Here is a 21,078-nt window from a genome sequence, read left to right as displayed (position 1 = left end):
CAAGGGCATCAGTCAGCATCATCAGTACAGTGGATGGTGAGACATGTTAGCAGACAGTGCTCCTCCTTAAACCACATGAAGCTGGGCTTTGGTTGTGGGGCGAGGTTCTTGGAGAAATGATAAGCTGAGAAGTGTAGGTACTGGAGATGATAAGAGGCAAAGCTGAAGTGAATAATCAGAGCTATTGTAGGAAGAGGTTGGAGTCCTACTCAAAACATAGAGAGGAGAACATAGGCCAGGCCAGTTGATGAGAAGACTGGAAACAGATCCAGAAGACTATGCAGTCAACTAGAAAAGATGCTGTGGATTTGCCCAAATGCAATTGACAAATTCAGATGGTATTTATTTAAAGCATATGTGGAGGTTTCAAAGAAAATGGCTCCAAAAGGAAGTGGCACCGTTAGGTGTGGCTTTGTTGGAAGAAGTGTAACACTGTGGGGGTGGTCTTCTATGCTCAAGCTACACCCAGGGTGACAGTCTACTTCCTGTTGCCTGTGAATCAAGATGTAGAACTCTTAGATCCTTCTCCAGCATCATGTCTGCCTGCATGCTGCCATGACCTGCCATGATAATGGACTAAACCTCTAAAAATGTAAGCCACTCCTATGAAATGTTTTCCTTTCTAAGAGTTGCCATGGTCATGGTGTCTCTTCATAGCAATAGGAACCCTAACTCAGACAGCACAGAACAGGATGTTTTGACTCACATATTTTGTAAAAGGCTTATGACAATCAAGTTGTTTAAGACACCCATTGTCAGCTCTCTCTCTTTCTTTCTCTCTCTCTCTCTCATTAAGACTGTGATTTTCAGATTTCAAGCAAACATACCCATTAGTTGTAGTCATTTCACTGGGCACAAGTGTCTAGAGCCTACTCATTTGTAAGCTAGAAACTTGCTTTCTTTGGTTAACATCTCCTTTGTTCCCTGCGAGTCTCTACTTTACGTGGGGCCTTTTGTTGAGTATAGTGTCAAACTGACAGCTAAATGAAGCTTCCAAAGGCTGGGCAATGTTTGTTGTTGTAACTCGTTTTGTCCATGCAATTTCTGTGTCCTGAACTCAACCAGGTCCTAATATGAACATAATCATGCTCCTTTCAGGTTGTTCCTTGTCCATAGTGCTGAAAGAGCCAGGTCATTACAGCAGAGTGACCACCTTTCTTTCCTAATGTTAAGTATTCTGGTCTGGTCCAGGGCTTAGCATGAACTCAGTTCTTTTCAGTTAATCTTGTAATTGACGCTCTAATTACCAGTTAACAGCTTCATTGGCTCCTTAACCAGAAGACTCTTTTGCTCATCTTCTTGGGAAGGATGACTAAAGCCATTGCTGTAAATGAGGATCAAGGTCATATTTTAAACAGTCCAGACCCATTTACAGCTACCCGCATTCCCCAATAAAGTATTCTAAATAAATAAATAAATAAATAAACAAATAAATATTGCAGAGCCATCACCATTCCCCAAAGCCTCAGAATCAGAGGATGTATCTAGTAGGATTTACCTAAACAGCCAGCTGCCCCGCGAGTCTAGTGCTTTCTGAATATGAGCAATTTAAAATTGAAGCAAAAATGTTAGTAAAGTTTATAAAAATCAAAAAAATGTCATGGTATTAAAGTATCAATATGTATGGTTGATTAGATATTGGAAGAAAAGCAGACTATATTTTTATACATCTATTTTAGAAAAATATCTGTTTAAGTCTCTTATTTGTTTTTTATTTCACCTATGTTATCTATCTGTCTATCTAGAGATATACTGTCATGTAGTTGATCCTCCTGTGTCCACCTCCCACATGTCAGAATTGCATGGGTGAGCCACCATAGCTGGTGCTGGGTATTGAACCTGGGCTTTTATACATGCAAGGCAAGTAATCACTGTACTAATGGAGCCAAATTCCCAGACCTTCTTGTATGTCTTGCATTATGTTTCATTACTGAATGACGGTAGTTTCAGGCATATCCTGAATACCAGACCCTTATCAGATAGATGGCTTGTAAGTATTTTGCCTTTTTGGTGGTTGTCTCTTTGCTTTTTTTTTCCAATGGCATTTGAATAACAAAAGTTTGTAAATATGCCTTTGATGACATCAAATTTGTCTACTTTTAAAAAGGCTAATTTAATTGTGGAAGAAATCAAGTCCTCCCTCTACTGCTTTGAGCCACCAAATCTTCTTTGAGTGCTTTCTATGTTTCTATGGGTTCCTTTCCCGAGGCCCCTTATATCTTCAAATTGATTTGTTCTTTCCAATCTAAAGAAATAGTTGACAGCCACAACTGAGGAAGACAACATTCAGTTCAGGTCAGGATTTTGTAACTATGAAGAGTAGATGCAAGCCAGAAATCCTCAATTCTGGCTTCTTGTGAGGAGTTTTCAGTATCCTGGTGTATAGTCTCCGATCTCACTGCTCCAGGTATTCTATGCATCCAATGCTTCAAAACCTGTCAGCGACTTCTACTATTCACCTGTAGTCAAACCCCTGGTTCAGACTTAGGAGAAAACAATGCGAGGACCAAGTGGCGCCAATAAAAAAAGATTACTACAAAATCGGAATACTGTCAGAAAGTAATCATTCCAGATATGGACTGGACTATCATAGGAATCAGTTCTCGTCACTGCAGGGGACAGGCCCAGCATACGGCAGCAAGAACATAGAGGGTCTCATACTCTGGGGCTGGGGACTAGACTGGTGACCTTTGGGCTCTTTATAGATTTTTCTGCAGCCAGCAGTTAGAGTTTGCCCACTCACTTCATCATGATGTGTTGGTACCATCTTCTGGGATGGTTATAAACGTCTGTAAGCCGAGAGGAAAGGCGATTCCTCACAGATGTTGCTTACACACATAGAATTAAATGACTAAATGAGGCTCTCCTGCCAGACATTCATTAGTCACCTTTTCTTACTTTATACCCTCAGGAGGGGAATCCATTCTTCCTCCCTCCCATTAGCCCAGTAGCATCTCTGTCTTGGTGCTGACTGGGCAGTACAGCCTTTTGTCCTGGAAAGCAAGTGTCTTGATTCTAAATGAGACTATCTGGGTGGAATGGGGCGCATGCAATCTCGAAGTTTACGACTTTGGAAAGTGGCTCTGGGCTTCTGTTCTTTATTTCCTGACAGCGATGTTGAATCCAGAACAGTAAATCTGTAGCAGCCCATGGAAAGGCTGGGGAAAGAGCCATACTCAGCTTTAGAGGCTGCTAAATCCAGGGAGAGATTGACATAGAAACTTTTCAATTTGATAGTCTTGGCTTTTCAAGGTCAGAGCTTCATATTACAGACTCTGTATGTATTGTGTAAAGAGTATACTATAGAAATTGAAAATTGCTGCTTTAATAATTTACCTCAAACCCAGATCAGAGACTTAACATCTTCAAGTGGTGAAAGTCACCATGCTCATAGCTACAATCACATTTGTGTGACTCTGTTGCTCCTGGGAGGCTCTGTGGGAAGAACCCCATTTCCTATTCAGCTTCTAAGGGCTGCTTGTATGCCCTTTGTTTTCTGGTCCTTTCTTCTATCTTCCAAGTCAGAATATAGTATCTTAAAATCTGACTGTAAATCCTGCTTTCCTATTAGAGACCTTTGAGTTATAGTAAACTTACCCAATAACCCATGGTAATCTCCCCATCACAAAGTCCTTAATTTAATGGCATCCCTTTTGTTACACTAAGTAACTTGGTCATGAATTTCAGGAATTAGAATACATCATTGTGGATGTATTGTCTCCTATGACAAGTAACAGTCACAGGAGACAACTACACCAGCTGGGACACAATGTCCTGCTCAGAATCTGTATCTGGACAACGATGGCACACATTTCAACTCAGACGCCTTGTACTCTGGTGGCAGAATTTCTCAACTGACTTCAGAGGTATTCCAGGGTTCCAATAATATGTGATTTTAATAATAAATTAATAATTTGTGTGGAGAGAGAATAGAATGGAGTTAAAGAACTCCTTCAATGCCCACTGTGTGAAATACGAATTGAACAGTTGAACCATAAGATGTGACAAAGAGTCAGAGAAGCTTAAAGGTACAGTGCAGTTTGCATTTACGCTTTGAATTCTTTGGGGGTGAATACTTATTGTCTCTAGATTTCAAGGTGATGAGATTTGCCATATGCAGTTTTCCAGAAGAGTAAGTTGGAAGACATTACTATTCAGCAGTGACCAAAGACCATTGGCCTCTTTGAATAAATGTATCTCGGGCTTAGTAATCTGTGTCTCATTCTATTGTTTTTCACCATTTAAAATTGTATAAGTAGATAAAGCTCTCAACAATTTGTCAGGAGTTCTTGCTAACTTATCTCATGTTTGAAAAGTCAAACTTGGTCTCTTGCACATGAAAATATAACCTGGGTGGTAGTGTCATGTACCTTTAACCTCAGCACTCCAGAGGCAGAGACAGGTGGATCTCTAAGAGTTCAAGGCTGACCTGGCCTACAAAGCTAGTTCCAGGACAGCCAGAGCTACACACAGGAACCCTGTCTTGAAAAACCCCAAAACCAGAAACCACCCCCCTCAAAAGCAGTATAGATGTATTACATCTGTCATTTTCAACTGAATTCTTTGATTCTTTTCTTTCCTGCAAAAGATTTTCATGAGTAAACCAGAAGCACAAGCATTTGAAAGCTGTTAAAAGGAAATGACGTGCTATTGTGCACAGAAAATACTTCAGCAAAATAGTCACCAGCATTGAATGTGGGGAGTATTCCTTTCTTCCTGGCCTTTGAAGTAGGGAGTAACCTCCATGCATTCGCTGTAACCATTAACATTGCCAGAACTGGTACTATAATTAACATTTAGAGGAATTTCATAAGAAAGTACTGACTTCACAGTTTGGATAAGACACTCTAGAAACTGACAGAAAAATTAAAACCATAAACTCTCTTCTGGTCCTCATCAAGCCCTCCGCTTAGGCCATCAGCTCTTACGGCTCTTCACATAGAATATCACGAAGCTAAGAGTGACCCTGCTTGAAGAACGTATCTTAGGATTACAAGGCCTCTGTAAAACTTTATTCTTGCACCAAATGTTTTTACCATCCAAATAGTCACCAGTAAACAAGTGGAAGATAGATTTTAAAATGGTTTATCCAAGAACATGACCTCAGCTCTTCCGTGGAAAGCGATGAGCGTCCATGTTGTAAAATTACATCTGTTTTCATTAGGAAACATTCAGAATATGTTTGTCTAAACCTTGTATGAGATAACTTATCCTGTGATCTCCAGGAGTTATAAAGCAATCATGAAAGTATCTCAATAACCACTTATGCTGACCCCCCAGGTTAGCCCCCTCAAGGTCAGGGACAGAGCTCTGTGACACTCCGACCCTCCATTTTGTCACTAGTTTACAGCCCACATGTCATCTTCCCTTTCTGTCTCACTGTTATTATAAGAGATTTGGCAAGTGGAATTTAATAACTCTGAGCTTGATTCACTTCAATGATATATTATCATGCACTAAATTTAAAACAACTTCATCCCACAAGTATTTATCCTGTGCCCACTATGTGCTTTGCGATTTGCCACGTTATTTACAGAGTTGACAGGAGCACTAAAAATCACCAGGCAGACTAATGCAAAAGATGAGATTGCAAATCCCAGAAACTCAAATTGGCCCGCAATTTCAAATGTCCTTGGCGTCTAAGTGCCCGTGCCAGTTTTCAGTGATGGGACCCTTTCATTAAGGATGGAATCTTTTATTAGACACAGGTCAAAATCCTGAGCTGTGTAGCCCTGTTGATCCTCTGTGGCAGTGTGCAATTTCAGTACGTGCCTTTTCTTTAAACTCCAGAGCGCAGAGCCTCTTGCCATGACAACTGGTAAGCAATAGGGCAATTCTTCACATCATATGCATAAAAATAGCTTCCCTCATATGCACTCCATTATGTTTCTTCTTGTGAGAGAGAGCGAGGGACAGAGAGAGAGGGAGAGAGAGAACTAGTAGATTTAAAGATGGCCAAACATAAATTAAGAATATGAAATTTAAAAATTAATACTCAGCTTTCAATGACTGTCTTAGGTCCATTAAGATCATGTCAGGTGCATAGAACTGAAGAAAGTCATATCGCAGACCAAAAGCATTTCACGTGAATTGCCACATGGAATGATCGAGCATTTAATTTGGCTTCCCCGTGCCCAGTAGCCCTCAGCACAGTCATGTCTGAGACTTCTTTTTCTGGGATGACTTGGAGTGTGCGTTGCTGGCTTCAACACTGGACTTCACTGCTCCGGTGCAGTCACTCAGGTGCCCAGACTGCGCCCATTATCTGTCACCCTCTAGTGTGAGGATCAAATATGACTTGTTAGCCACACACCCGCTCTTATAAAGTTCTCCTGAGGGAGACCTGGACTCTTTATACATCAACCATGTTGCTTTATGTGCAATGCCCATGTTAATTTTATTCACTAACTAGGGGCTGGGAAATGGCTCACAAGTTAATAGCACTAACTGCTCTTCTGGAGGACCCAGATCTAATCCCCAGCATCCACAGGGCTGAAGATAGAGTTTCTGCCCCACCTGGTCCCACAGCTGTTTAGTCCCAAATAAACACACAGAGGCTTATATTAATTATGAATTGTTTGGTCAATGGCTCATGGTCCTTATTATCTAGCTCTCTCTTAATTATTAACCTATTAATTATTAATTAAACTATTGCCACGAGGCTGTGGCCTACCCGTAATGTTCCAGCATGTTACTCCTTCAGTGGCTGCATGATGTCTGCCTTGCAACTCACTCTCTGACTTTCTTTTCCCAGAATTTCTCTAGTCTGGTAGCTCTACATATACTTCCTGCCTGGCTCCTGGCCAATCAACATTAAATCAATATGAGAAATAAATAATCATAGCATTTAGGACCTCCACCATCACAGGCCCGCTCATACCTGTCTGTAACTCCAGTCCCAGGGGATCCAATGCCTTCTTCTGACTTTTGGGGACATTGAATGCATGTGGTGCACAAACATATAGACAGACAAAACACCTATACACATAAAATAATAAGATAAAATAAAAATATTTACTAGGTAAACTAGGAGTTTATCGATATCTGGGATAGGCCTTCAGTGGGTACCTCTTGTGAGACAGACTGGTAATTGTTATGGCTGTGAATAATGTAAATGTCTTTAACCTCCTTCCCATCCTATGGTCTGTACTCAGTCACATAGCCACAGAAAAGCTGAAAATGTAGTCAAGCCATTTATGTAATCAGAAAAGAAAATAGGTTTAATGAACAAACATCCATTTCCTACCATATTAAAATTTTTCATTTACCAAATATTCTGGAAGGAATAGAAAAGTTGGGGACAAATTGTAAAACATTCCATTTAAGTCAATTATAAATTCTATATCACAAAGATATTTGGAACTTGTAATGCATAACAAACTCTCAGGGAAAACAGCCCGGTTAGACGTACTGTAGCTGGAAACAAAGCTTGCATTTGGATTGAATATATCAAAGAATAAACAGCACTAGTTGTCTCTTGAGAGGATGCATGAGTGTGTTTATCATTGAAGTGTATGTCTGGCTCTGTCCCTTATTCTGAGATGCCAATCTTTCACAGCAAACATGTAAAGATTTATCTCCCTTGGCCTAGAATATTAGTGAACCAAGTTCACAGAAATCATAGGATCTTTTATACTAAGACAAAGAACAAAGATTGGCTCCAACATAAAGGCTAAAACAAGCCATGATTTATGCCTATCCCATTTTTAGAGGTTTTTCTGCCTGCCGCCTGGTCTTGTCCTGCTGCCGCGCCAGCCCCAAATAACACACATAGACTCTGTATTTGATATAATGCTGTTGGCCCATTATATGTTTCTTATAGGCTAGCTCTGTCTTAAGTATTAACCCATTTCTATGTATTTCCACGTGGTCTCCTTACCAGGGAGTGAGGCAGGCGTCTGGTCTCCCCGGTCTCTCCATGCTGACTCCTCCTTACTACTTCCTCTTTCCTCCTTGTCTCCTAATCCCTCCTATCTTCCTTTCCTATTGGCCAACAGTGCTTTATTTATTAACCAGTATGAGAAACATATACAGAATGACATCTCCCATCATCTGCCATCCTGATTTCCCACCGAGGTCAGTGAATGGAGTCTCCAGTGACCACATGCCTTCCAAAGAAACAGAGAATGGAGCTGAAGAGTTTCCATTCCTGTGGATGCTCCTCAACTTACCTTGAATTTGCATATTGTTACTCTATCAAGGTCCTCCATATTGGAGAGACTTGCAAGTGTCAAAGTGAGCCAGCACCTCCTTCCCTGAGTACCTTCCATACTAAGTGCTAGGTGCCATACTAAGTGATGACTCATTTACTGGCTACTGCTTATCCAAGTAGACAGTATTCAGTTTTATCCCTGTCCTTATTTAGTTGTTTTCATTTTTTTTTTTTTTTGATTGTCTTTTCACTGATACACTGATAAATTCTATGGTCCTGCTTCCTTCTGAACTCTTTGCTCAAAAACAACTTTTCTGGGACACTTATACACAGCCTTACATATGCAAATGTGCAAGCAAGCATGTACCTATGTCCATATGCATACATCTGAAAGGATGTTCACCAACACAGGAACAAAGTGCAAGCTCAGCCAGAATGGCAATCACAAATCTGAGTCCAGTAGTAAGTTCCAGCTCCATTACCTACTGGGAAGGTCCTAACTGTTTTCCACAGTGGATACATCAGGCATTCTAATGGTGCCCAAAGATGTTTTTCACAATGTTTTGAAGATTTTTAAATAAGAGGAATAGGACTGAAAAACCAACTTAGTAAAGTTTTTTTGTTCTTTTTACAGACAGGATCTCTCGATAGCCCTGGCGACTGCCCTGGGACTTACTATGTAGATCAGGCTGGCCTTGAACTCAAACCTACTTCTGCCCCGAAATGCTGGGGTTAAAGGCATGCACCATTACACTCACATGTAGCACGTTACTTTCACTAATGGTTAAGTAAATGCTAAATGTCAGTTTGAGGGAAGTAACAATAAAGGTCCAGGTTTCCTATCCAGGTCACAGACTTCTTTGCATTAAAGCAAAGAGTATCTGGCATGTCACTGGACATGGTGACAGTTGTCTGCAAGGCCGGTACTTGGGAAGCAAGAGGAATGCAGGATTGGGGGGAACTGAGTTACATGGGAGCTTCTATTTCAAAGCACAGAAGCAGAGAGAAAACTCTGTGATTTGGTGTTGTTATAACAGCCTTGAGCAGAAGTTATTTCCCTTAGTGTTCATTTCCCTATGGGAAAAATGGGCTGTTGGCAGTACTCATTTCATAGGGATAGTTTGAGGAGTAAAGGGAAATAGTGCATGACTTTAACATAAAAACCTAAGTGTTTCCCCTGCAAAAATGCGTCCCTAATAAGGTCTCTAAAAAGTAAAAGGACAAAGTCATGCATAAAATGTTACATAGCTCTTTATGTGCAGACCTCTCTTCAAAGTTAATTGGAATTATTTTCACCCCATTTTGGAACACATAGAGTACTGGAGTTCTTGGTGGCATCTAAGACTTTGTAATAAGGGTGGAGTGGGATGTCTTTGGCTCAGTCATTTATGTTTTTCATTGTGTGTAAAGAAACGAAGGAGAACCAGTGTGAGCCAGCCACTCTGAACTAAGATGGGAAGGAAGGTGCATTAAAGCCATGTCTTATAGCAAATAATACACTGTTGGCGAAACCAGGGCAAGCAGAGACAGGGAGAGCATTCCAAGCTAAATTTGTACCTTTAGTGCAACACAGGAGCTGCAATATCAGGCAGTAATCACATGCACATATTAACTTGTCTAGAGAAAGGGAGCCTTATCCATACTGGCTAGTTTGACAATAAATGTCCTTGTTCCATTATAGGTCTCTCATGTAACTTTGTCTTTCCCATCTCTTTCAAAAAGAGAGAAGGAGAGAGTCAGACAGATGGCTATGTATATATTGGTTCATGGATGTTAAATTTAAAAGACATTTATAGATTTTTGGAGAAAAATTGTCTAATGCTAGTAGTAGAAGAACACAAAATTCCATTTGAACTTCAGTCTTAAGAAGTTAATTCTATTTTTATAATCAATCCAAAGTTTAATTTAAAATGTAAAAATTCTATCATTGTTATTAATTATCTCACATTATTATAGTATTCCAGAGAGTTCAAAGATTATACAGCACTATGTAATTCAATAATTATGGCCTTGTAAGATGTTATTGAAATAATGCAGGCTTCTGCACATAGAACTGATGCCCAGAGCCTGTACATATCTATCTATATTATGAGTCTTAAAATGGATATCTAGGATTATTTAGTAGTTAGCAGCTGTGTGTCAGGAACCCAACTGCTATTTAGAAATAAAATAGCTATTAAAATCACAATGTCATTTGTTCCTCCACAGCTCCACACCAAAATTTTCTTAACTCATGAATTACTCATCCATGTTTTCTACTCTTCTGTCTTTCTTGCCATTATCACATACAAGAAAGAGAAGGAATAAAGAAACCCAGTGTAACTGGAGGAAGCTGTGTGTCACTTTGTCAGGAGTTCTGCTCCTCCGGCCATCATCAAAATATCCCTTAGCCATTGCTCATTTCTACAAATTGAGAAAGAACAGCTTCCGTGTTCATCAATAATTCATACAGATTTAAATGAAAGCTGACTCTTCCCATTGTTCAGTAGCAGTGCCTATGTGCCTACAAGCTTGTGCATAGAGAATGGCGAAAAAATGACTTTGCAGTATAGTCCACTGAGCAGTTAATGTCGAGTAGATGAGTAAGAACAGACTTCAGCCAAGGGTCAGAATCTGCAGGTACCATCTTATTTGTCACTGCTAAAGCTTACAGCATGTCCCATGTCCTCAGCAGCAGGATGCTTATGGTAATCTGTGCTTCTCTGGAGGACTTTCCTTCCCCAACTAAATGAATGTACACAAGAAATATTTTGTAAGATGTTGACTATAGCTTAGTTTGCTAAAGTTTTATGATATTAGTATTATAGAAGATAAATGTAAATCTTCAATGACTAAAGAGATAATATGTTATACAGGAGAATAGATACACTGTGAAAAATGCACTAAAGAATCATTCTTGGCCTACAGTGATAGCTCAGGAATGTTCTTGCCTTTTAAGCATAAGGATCTGAATTTATTCCAAAGAACCTATGTCATAGAGGTCAGAAGTGCTGGCATACACTTGTAATCTTAGCACTGGTGGGCAGAGACAGGGAGAGACACCTGGGGCTCACTTGCCTGCCAGCCTAACCTACTTGATGGGTTCTAAGACAACAAGAGACCCTGTCTTATAAAAAATGAACGGGAATAGCTCCTAAATAATGACACCCAAAGTTTTCCTCTGGCCCTCATGAACACATGAGTGTGCATGCACACACACACACAGTCTCACACATACACAGTCTCACACACACTCATACACCACACACACACACACACAAACACACATACACACACACACACACACACAGACTCATGCTTCCTAGATATAATCTCCTTTGGTAACTGAGATATCAATATTAACTTCTCTCTTTTTCTCTTTTTTCACCTCCCACGTTTCAAATGCTTTCCTCTAAAATGGATTTTCTTCTTCTGCCACCATGAGTCCCAGCCACACCGCTCATCTAGACAATATACTTATGTCTTGATCTTCCTCTCTCCTCCCATTTCTTCCTTTCCATAGTTCATCTTCCAGCAGAGTGATCCCTTTCCATTACAAATTAGATTATGCTCACCTGCTAAGCACCTAGAGATACTTCTTTCTTGCATTTTGAGTAAAATGTAAATACTCCGGTGACTTCTGAATACTGCCCCTGCCTGTAGCTTCAACATTCACCCTAAATCATTCCATGTTCATGGTCTTTCTCTTAGAGAAGACATTATAATAATTTCCTTAGGGGATGTTAAAAATGTGTCTGGGCATCACTGTTAAGTTTTAGACATGAACAATGCTGGCTTTTCCTAAGTTCTTGACCTATGTTGGACCCTGTGCTCCTTGGGAATTTTGTTTTTGCTGTCCCTTTGTCTGAGTGTTCTTCCTCCACATCCTACCAAGGACACCCCTCTGGTCCTTCTTAACACTTCCCTATATTAAAAATCAATTCCTCAAACTTATTTCAGTCTCTGGAAACTAGAGTTATACCTGCTCTCCTTATCACCATTGTCCACTCAATTCTATTTATTGAACACATAGGTGGGTAGGTAGTATCCAGGTTCATAGCTAACAGTTAATGCTCAACGACTAAGTGAATGACTAATTACCAACCTTCTTCATTGTATACAATCACTGGTATAGACTACCACAAATATGGTGACTTAAAACATCAGAAATCTAATCTGTCACAGTTTGGATGCCAGGAGTCTAACTGAATTTCATTGACCAAAGCTTTCATTCAAGGGAACTCTGCACAATCCTATGACTCTGGGTGAGAATCTCTTCCTCTCCAGCTTCTGTGGCTGCATTGTTCCTTTACAGGTCATCGTCTTTAACCTCCACTTGACTCAAGCTATCATTACAGAAGGTTCTGCATCACTGGAGTGCTGTCTAGATAGAATTATTGTAGTTTTCATTGACTTTAATCACAAGACTAAAGAGGCATCCATAGTGGTTTGTATCCCAGAAGAACTCTACCTTACCTTCTCATTCAGGCTTCCCACAGCAATTAGGATTAATCTTTGGGCCAGCCTATTGATTTGCATATGGAAGTTTCTATCCCACCTGGTCCCAAAATCATTTAGCCCCAAATAAATACACAGAGGCTTATATTAATTATAAACTGTCTGGCCAATGGCTCAGGCTTCTTATTGGTTAGCTCTCTCTTACCCAATTCAATTAATCTATGTGGTTCCAAGTGGTCTTGGCTTACTGGAGAATGCCTGGGTCTCTTGCTTCCTCAGCAGCTATGTGGTATAGTGTCTCTCTGACTCCACCTACTGCCTCTCTCTATCCCTGTTTGGACTTCCCACCTGCCTGTCCATTGACCAAAACAATAAGAGAACCATATATTCACAGCATACAGAAGGACATCCCCTCTCATGATTCAAGAGTAGGAGTCCAAAATGGCCAGGTGACAATCTCAATTTCCAGTTCAACGTAATCATTCTTCTTGATCATAGCTTGCTTCTCCTGGAACTAAAACTTATGCCAGTGGGTCACCAGGTCTAGTAGTGAGTAGTGGCACTTGTGTGTCAATCACTTACTCCACGAAAATGGAACAGTTGACCTTTGGGACTTGTGAACTGCAACACATCTACAAACAAAACAGCATTCACCAGTTTTCACAGTTAGTCACCTCCTAAATGATTCCAGCCTTTGGCATATCTTTTGTTGCACTGAGGGAAAGAGATGTGTTGTGATGCAAGGACTCCAGTGGTTTGAAGGCCATTGCTCAGCGCATGTAACACATATGTAATCCCATCTTGACCACATAGTGATAATAAGAAGGGTTCATGGGAAAGTGATATAAATGAGCACCCTTGGTTGAAGCCAAGCCTGTAATTAAACACTCCCACTGAGAAAGTCCCTTGACTATCATAGTCTTTTTTTACTGGACTCCAGAAATGGAAATCTACAAGAGTGAGTCTTTCTATCCATTCATCAAGCCAAGTGGGAATGTCTGTTTGTTATATAAAAGATAATGGCAGAAATCCATTTTTAGCTCTCTGTTGCTGCACTCATGTGTGAAATTACCCACAGAGGAGGATACTTGCCTGTAAAGGAACTTTATAGGGACTGGCTGCTATAATACCAAATGAATTGGATTTGCAAACCAAACAGAAAACGGGAACTGTGGTCAAGACAAAGACTTACCATGGGTGTTAGGCATGAGGACGGGCTGGGAATCTCCCGGCTTTTTCACTCCTTTCCAACAAGGTTGATTCCCAGAGAATAGATCATTTTCTGAATAGTAAATTACACTGGGGTTCTCCAATTTAGATAGACAAGCCTTTTGGCATTGTATCTAAGGTACTTGGTCTTCCTATCTGTGATGACAATATTAGCTTGGATTTGGGCTTTGGATTATCCAGAAAACAATGGTTGGAAGGCATTAGGAGGAAGTTTTCATAGTCTCTAGAAACAAATGATTTAGTTGACTGTCAGAAGATGGTATGCAGTGTCCGTGTTTGGTATGCAGTGTCCGCGTCTGGTATGCAGTGTCCGCGTCTGGTATGCAGTGTCTGGTATGCAGTGTCTGGTGTGCAGTGTCCGCGTCTGGTATGCAGTGTCTGGTATGCAGTGTCTGCGTCTGGTGTGCAGTGTCCGCGTCTGGTATGCAGTGTCTGGTATGCAGTGTCTGCGTCTGGTGTGCAGTGTCCGCGTCTGGTATGCAGTGTCTGGTATGCAGTGTCTGCGTCTGGTGTGCAGTGTCCGCGTCTGGTATGCAGTGTCTGGTATGCAGTGTCTGCGTCTGGTGTGCAGTGTCCGCGTCTGGTATGCAGTGTCTGCATCTGGTATGCAGTGTCCGTGTTTGGTATCTTTCACGGTATATATAGAAGAAGGAAGTGTTGCAACATTGAACTATCAAGAGTTAGCTCTTTTGTTTTCCTAACAAGAAGAAGGGAAAGGGAGGAAATAAGCGGAAACAACAGGGTACCACTCGGGGAGTTAGAAAGTACTTGACAAAATGCTCATCTCTCACCCAGATCATTTATTTCCCTTTAGTAAGCCCAGAAATCAAACTGTCATACTTTTAATAGGGTTAATAATAACAAAAATGATTTTGTTCATGTAGTGCACAGACGAAATTAGGCAGTCTCACACAGCAGGTTTGTGTTTGTGTTTCTCTGGAGCCAGGTCTGTCTGGTGTCCTTGGCTCAAATAGCAATTGGCACAGACCAGAGTGCCAGATCCAGGCAGGGCCTTAAATCAGAGGGTTGTAAGCAGGTCAAAGCTTCCCTTATGCCAAAAACTATCCAACAGCCTCTCATGGCTCTGGCCCCTTTGAGGTAAAATGTGTGGCCCCCTGAGCCTACTGAGAAATACATGGCTACGGAGTGATTCCAATTGCCAAGCCAACTTCTCCTTCCAACCCCAGGACACACAGTAGGTTGGCTATTTCTCTTTTATGTGGACATTCTTCACAATGTGTCCATCTTTAATCCCTGTGTAAAGTAGGGGCTCAACAGAGTGAGGACTCCCCTTTATCTGGCCTTCACTAGGATGGCATCACATTCAATTTCATTGGCATTTTGTCTTTCTTAGTCATTGAAGTGTCTTTAGTCTACTCTGATTCTCAAGACCAAATTAATAGTCATAACTTACTTTAAAGATACTCACAATTTTTTAATTTTAGGGGTGCATATGCCATAGCACATATTCAGAGGTCAGAAGACAACTTTCAGGAATCAATTCTCTCTTTTGCCATGTGGGTTCCAGGGATTGGACATGGGTCTTCACAGTTAATAGCGAACTCCTTTACTGACTGGACCATCTCACTCCCTCCTCCACCCCCACGCCCACCCCCAACTTCATTTTTAAAAGAATTTGTAGAAATATATTGAAAACAACGTTATCCACTAGTTCTTCAAAATTAGATATGTGAGCATGAAAAAGAACACAATATGTCTGAACACTGGTGAAATTTACCTCTGTTTGTCATTCTAGCCTTAGAAGATGCTGCCAGATCAGGAATGTCTTTTAAAAATAATATTTGTATTTACTCTTTGAAAACTTCATACTTGTATACAATGTATTTTTATCATACCAACTTTCTATTTCCCTTCCCTCCAACTTTCTCTAGTCACTCCAATACCACAACTTGATGTACTCTTACTTTTATTTATTTTTCATATCCAATTATTGTTGTCCATATGTGCATAGAAAACAGGTGTGTGATTACCTATTGAAGCATGGCAACCTACCAATGGCCATATACCCAAGGAAAATTATTCTCCTTCCCCTACATCCACCAACTTCTACCAGCTAGCTACTCAGCTAGGGGTGGAACAGAATGAGCCCCTCTCCATCTATGCTCAGGGTTTAATGAGTCACAAACCATTTTTCTGGAGAATTTCACACATGACCATGCTATGTATATAGCATGTCCACTCTTCCCTCTCCCTATTTCAACTCCTCCCATATACGTTTACTCTCTAAAAGCCATGTTTAATGCCTAGCTGAAGAGGCTTATAACCAGCCATGCTGACTACTGGATCACAGGGACTTGCACTGGGCAACACAGGGGCTCTCATCACACAGTGTTTCCCAGACCTTTTCACAAAGACTCGTCAATAGAGAAACAGCCTAAACGCAGCCGGGACGCCAGTGCTGATGCAGGGTTTGATCTTCCTTTGTCTCTTTAAGCTGCGGGTTATCTGTCCTAGCACAGAACACACAGGCTGATCTAAGGTCTGTCCTACCACAGAACACACATGCTGATCTAAGGGCCTCCATTGTCTTCGATGACTACCTAGAACACTCAAACAGCCCTGCATGACAGTAAAGACAAGCCTCTGTCTGAGATGTCCCTTGTCTATAGTGCAGAAAGCTCTTGGCCTCCCTTGGCCCAGGGAAGTCTGTCTGCTATTTACTTATGGAACAGAAAGTACATACAGTTTGTGGTTAGTAAGTTAGGTAACCTGAACTTCATGGAAGCTCTGTTTGCCTAATTGGTTGGTGTTACGAGTAGTTTTCCCGCCAGCCTGGTCTCACAGCCTCGTCAGCCCCAAATAACACACAGACGCTGTATTAGATATAAAGTTGTTGGCCTGTTACTAACATTTATTATTCCCCAGCTCTGTCTTAAATATTAGCCCATTTCTAATAATCTAAGTAGTTCCACGTGGTCTATCTTACCGGAGAGAGAATCTGACCTCTGTTCTCTCAAGTCCTACATGTTGAATCTTCTTTCTCTCCCTGAATCCTCCTTGTCTCCTAATCCTGCCTATCTTGCTTAACTGTTGGCCAACAGGGACTTATTCATTAACCAATAAGGGAAACATATTTACAGAATGACATCTCCCAAACTGTAAATGCAATGCCCAGAACTATGGATTATTACTTTAAATACCTGCATCCAATTTCTTACTATTTTTTCTATAAGACTAAAAAGACAGAGAAAATGAAACATCTTGCCTTGTGAAAAGTAAGTTAAAGGTTTCTGCTGCCATTTGTGACATCCAGTATTTATCCCGATGAACCCCACTGCCTGCCTGTCTGCCCCTTTGGGGGGGGGATGAAAACTGTCTCTACTATCTATTAATAAAATCTCTTGGATGACTTCCAACATGATCCTGTTATATGGAATTCCATGCTATCCATCTTTTGAAAAGAATTAGAGTGGATTCTGTATGGGTTAAATAAAAATGAATTGGAAATACACCATGTGCTTCATTCAGAAGCTGTGTCCTGTTGTAGATTTATGGCTCAATCTTATAGTTCCAAGCCCAGAACAGGGCTGATCCTGATGAATGATACAAGTACAACGCTGGCAATGAAACTAATATGAATTGCATGTCTGTGGCAAGGTGGCTGTTCCTAGTGCTTTACATGTTTTATCTAATATGATTTTTAGAGTTATCATACACTGTACAGGCATTGATGGATGTGGAAATGTGGGCCTGAAAAGTACAAGACATTTGTCAAGAATTACAGCAAGTGAGGGGTAGGGCTAGCCTTGAATCTGGTTTGAGGGTTAGAAGGTAGCAGTAGATACAAAGCCCCAATGTTGGCTTCCCTATTTTTGTGTGCAGCAAGAGCAGTAGGCACTTAAAGCCATGATGCAGTCTTCACTTGAAACAAAACCCTGTAGACAGAGTAGCAGAAGTCGTTCATAAAGTATTCAAGACGATGGCAATGTCAGGATTAAAGCCATTCAGTGCACCACGGGCCAGCTGAAGGATGAGATCCTACATGTGAATTTGAGGAGATGAGCCTAGAGGCGAGTCGGCTCTCTGAGATCATGAAGAATAGCACTGGCATGCTCATTTTTCCCTGGCTTCTTAAAAATTGTGACTCAGAGGACAAGGCACATTTATTTTCATTAAGGAAAACCTAATTAATTATTTCAAGTTAATTAAGTGGATCTGCTCCAAGTTGAGTTTAGTATATAAATCCACACTCAAAACTGTTACCATCTGGCCTGAATGTGAAAAAATAAGGGGTCTGGGGGAACAGAGTGGGGAGTTCTGTCAGCAAATAGCCTTTCACCTTAGCTACCTTGGTCCTACAGAAGGAAAAAGGTGGAGAGAAAGCACAGGGTAGTAAGATATTTAGCCACAAGAGCTATTTTTTTTTTCTGTGTGTCATTGACAAAATTGTCTTTCCCACTGTTGGATATGCATCCTTTTAGCTTGTTTACAATTGCTATGTAACTGACCTTCAAGCTCTCGGCGTCCACCTTCCTATTTTCTGCTCTTCTGGCTTCAGTTCATCTTTGTTTACCCAGTTGCTGCTGCTTCTAGAGTGTGAGCATGAAAAACAGACAATAAATATAAAACAGATCTCTTCTGTAATAGACGGAGGATGTCCTGTGCTAGTTACTTTTCCATGGCTGGGATAAGCACCCGTAACCAAGAGAGCTGTGAAAGAAAGCATCTGTATGGGACTTAGAGCTGTAGAGAGTGAGTCCATGCTCATCACCGTGGGAAACACCGCATCAGGCAGGCAAGCATGGCATTGGTGCAGTAGTTGGGAACTCTCGCATCGTGAGGTACTCACATCGTGACGAGACAACAACCATGAAGGACAGATAGCTTGACTGAAGAGATGCTCTTCCTGCAAGGAGGCCATACCTCCTCATCCTTCCCAAAATTGGGAACTGGGTATTCAAATGTATCAGCATATGGTGGCCATTCTCATTCAAACCACCACAGTGGACAAGAGTGAACTGATAGTAATTCTCTGAACAGAGAGAGGTCTGGTGTGTCCTAATTGTATTGTATTGCTTTGGTCTATCTGTGCTTTGTTTCTCTAGGGACTTGTAAGTCCTTGATGGGAAGAGCCAGGCTTCTTCTTCTCCTCGTCCTCCTTTTCCTCCTCCTCCTTCTCCTTCATCTTCTTCGTCTTCTTCTTTCATTTTTATTTCTCTGGTACGTAATTGCATGTTTCAGGCAGAGGAGACATTGTAAGAAACCATGCAGAGGTGAGTGAATAAATGAATAAAGAATAAAAGAGTGAAAGTGTGTAACTGAGTAAAACAAGAAAACTGGCAATACTTGTCTTTTAACCTTATTCTTCCCTGGTAAGCTACCCAATGAAGCTCCTCAAGAAAGTCCAAGGTCACAATTTTTCATAAGTATTCTTGATGTTATAAACCTATGCCACCCACTCTGTCAACAAACACACACACACACACACACACACACACACCCAACGCAACAAAAACAAAACACCCTCTGAAGTGTCAAGCAAATTGTTTAGAAAGAACACAGCACGTGCAGTCCTGTTTGGTTTGCTTTTTGGTGAGTAGGGCAGGAATGCCGTGTTTTACTGCTTCTCTCTGTTCAAGGATAATCTAATCTTGCAGAGGTAGTTACGGAAGTCAGTAATAGTTCTTACAGGGGAGACAAATCCTGCCTGCATTGGACTACGGCAGAACAGAATGCCCGGACACCATTGTCAGTGAGAGCTTCCTTCCTTGTAGTTTCAGTGTGCCCTTAAATGAAATATCTATATTTCTTCTGGGTTTAATGAGGCCATAGACAACCGACTCTTTATGGACTAATGTTGGAGATTTTTTTTCCTTTGATTTGATACATTCTAATTTGCGTTTAACTACCCTTCCCAAGCAATTCAGGTTCTCAGATGGGCATTTTAGGGACAATTAGCTAAATGTTCCTCTCATTAGCCACAGGGCCTAGAAAAAGACAAAAGGAATCAATAAGACAAAGCCAGCTTAGGAGAACATTTACTGTCCATCAGGAGGACCAGCTACCTCACCAAGTTGTGTGTTACTGCAGGAGGCAGCTTCTCCCAGCCCACACATCATTAAGCTGTCAGGGGCAGCAACGGTTTTCTGCTCAATCACCTTTCTGTTGTGTTTTAGTTTTCAGGGCTTTACCTCCTGTCTTTCTTCACCATCCTCATCGGGCTGGTACTCTACTCCTCCACCTCCACCTACATAGCCCAGGACCCCCGTGTGTACAAGCAGTTCCGTAATCCTTCAGGACCTGTTGCGGACTTAGCCAGCAGCGCGGCTCAGGTGGAGCCTTCAGTCACCTATACCAGCCTGGGCCAGGAGACAGAAGAAGAGCCCCATGTACGTGTGGCCTAGGGTGAGGCCTGCCCTGCCCACGAGGACAACTCAGAGGCCGTGTGTTTGCTCATCATCTCTGTATGTACATAGAGAAAGGTATTTAGTAGGTGCAGATTGACAGGTGGACTGCAAGGTAGCTAATCCCCCTTTTGTAAAAGGAAACAAGCTGTGAGCCAATGGAGACACAGGCATCAATCCACCTGATTCAGAGAGAGGCTTTGATAGTATGAACCCTGACCCAGCCCCCACCCCTGCATTAATTACTGTGAAAATTTTGGAATCAAAAGCAAGTATTATTGTTCCTATGATTTTTATTATTGTTGTTACTGTTATTATGCCGACTTTCAGGAGGAGGTTTTGTATTCCTGGTGAGAATTATTGCCAGATCCTCACGAAGTCAGCATACACCCTTTTCTATGGCAAGTCACTTTTTAAGAACCATACCTTTCGTTTTGTTTTGCACAGACTATATGAGTGATGCATGCCACAGAAGCTCTACCCTTCAGAAGTTCCCTCATCCTGGTGACCTTGTGGCTAATGGTTTCCTCTGTCACCTGTTGGATTGCCTGCTCAATAAGGATTTTGTGCTGTGACCCTTGTAGGGAGGGGAAACTGACCATATAATTCTCTATTCTAGGAATAGATATAAAACAAACATTTTAGCCTTTTTGTATTTCATTTTGTGCTTACTGTGGGCCATTGGCTTTCTTTTGGGCCAGGAGATTCACCTAATCAGGCCCTGTGACTACAGGATAAGAATCCTCATATTTTTGTGGCTTACAGGAAACCCTCTAAATAAAATCACTTATGTTTAGGGTTGTGAGTTTTTTTTTTTTTTTAATTTTTTTCTGTCCTCCCCTATGTCTCTCTCCTCAAAAATTAGCTTCTATTTTAATTTTTTTCTTAATGATG

General features: G+C 41.2%; 1 protein-coding gene across 1 annotated transcript in view; it reads left to right on the top strand.

The window, feature by feature from the left end:
* The window catches only part of Slc35f1 (solute carrier family 35 member F1), a 355,956-nt gene extending 335,694 nt beyond the window's left edge, over positions 1–20,262 (top strand). Inside the window, exon 8 of the mRNA XM_051175520.1 lies at positions 19,957–20,262. Within this exon, the coding sequence (XP_051031477.1) occupies positions 19,957–20,184 (228 nt within the window). The 3' untranslated portion in view covers positions 20,185–20,262. The remainder of the gene's footprint in view (positions 1–19,956) is intronic.
* The last annotated feature ends 816 nt before the right edge of the window (positions 20,263–21,078 follow it).

Source organism: Phodopus roborovskii, unplaced genomic scaffold (genome assembly GCF_943737965.1).
Source record: "Phodopus roborovskii unplaced genomic scaffold, PHOROB, whole genome shotgun sequence".
In the NCBI taxonomy this organism is placed as follows: Eukaryota; Metazoa; Chordata; class Mammalia; order Rodentia; family Cricetidae; genus Phodopus; species Phodopus roborovskii.
Note: the sequence above shows the minus strand (reverse complement) of the source record. Positions and strands in the feature narration are given on the sequence as shown.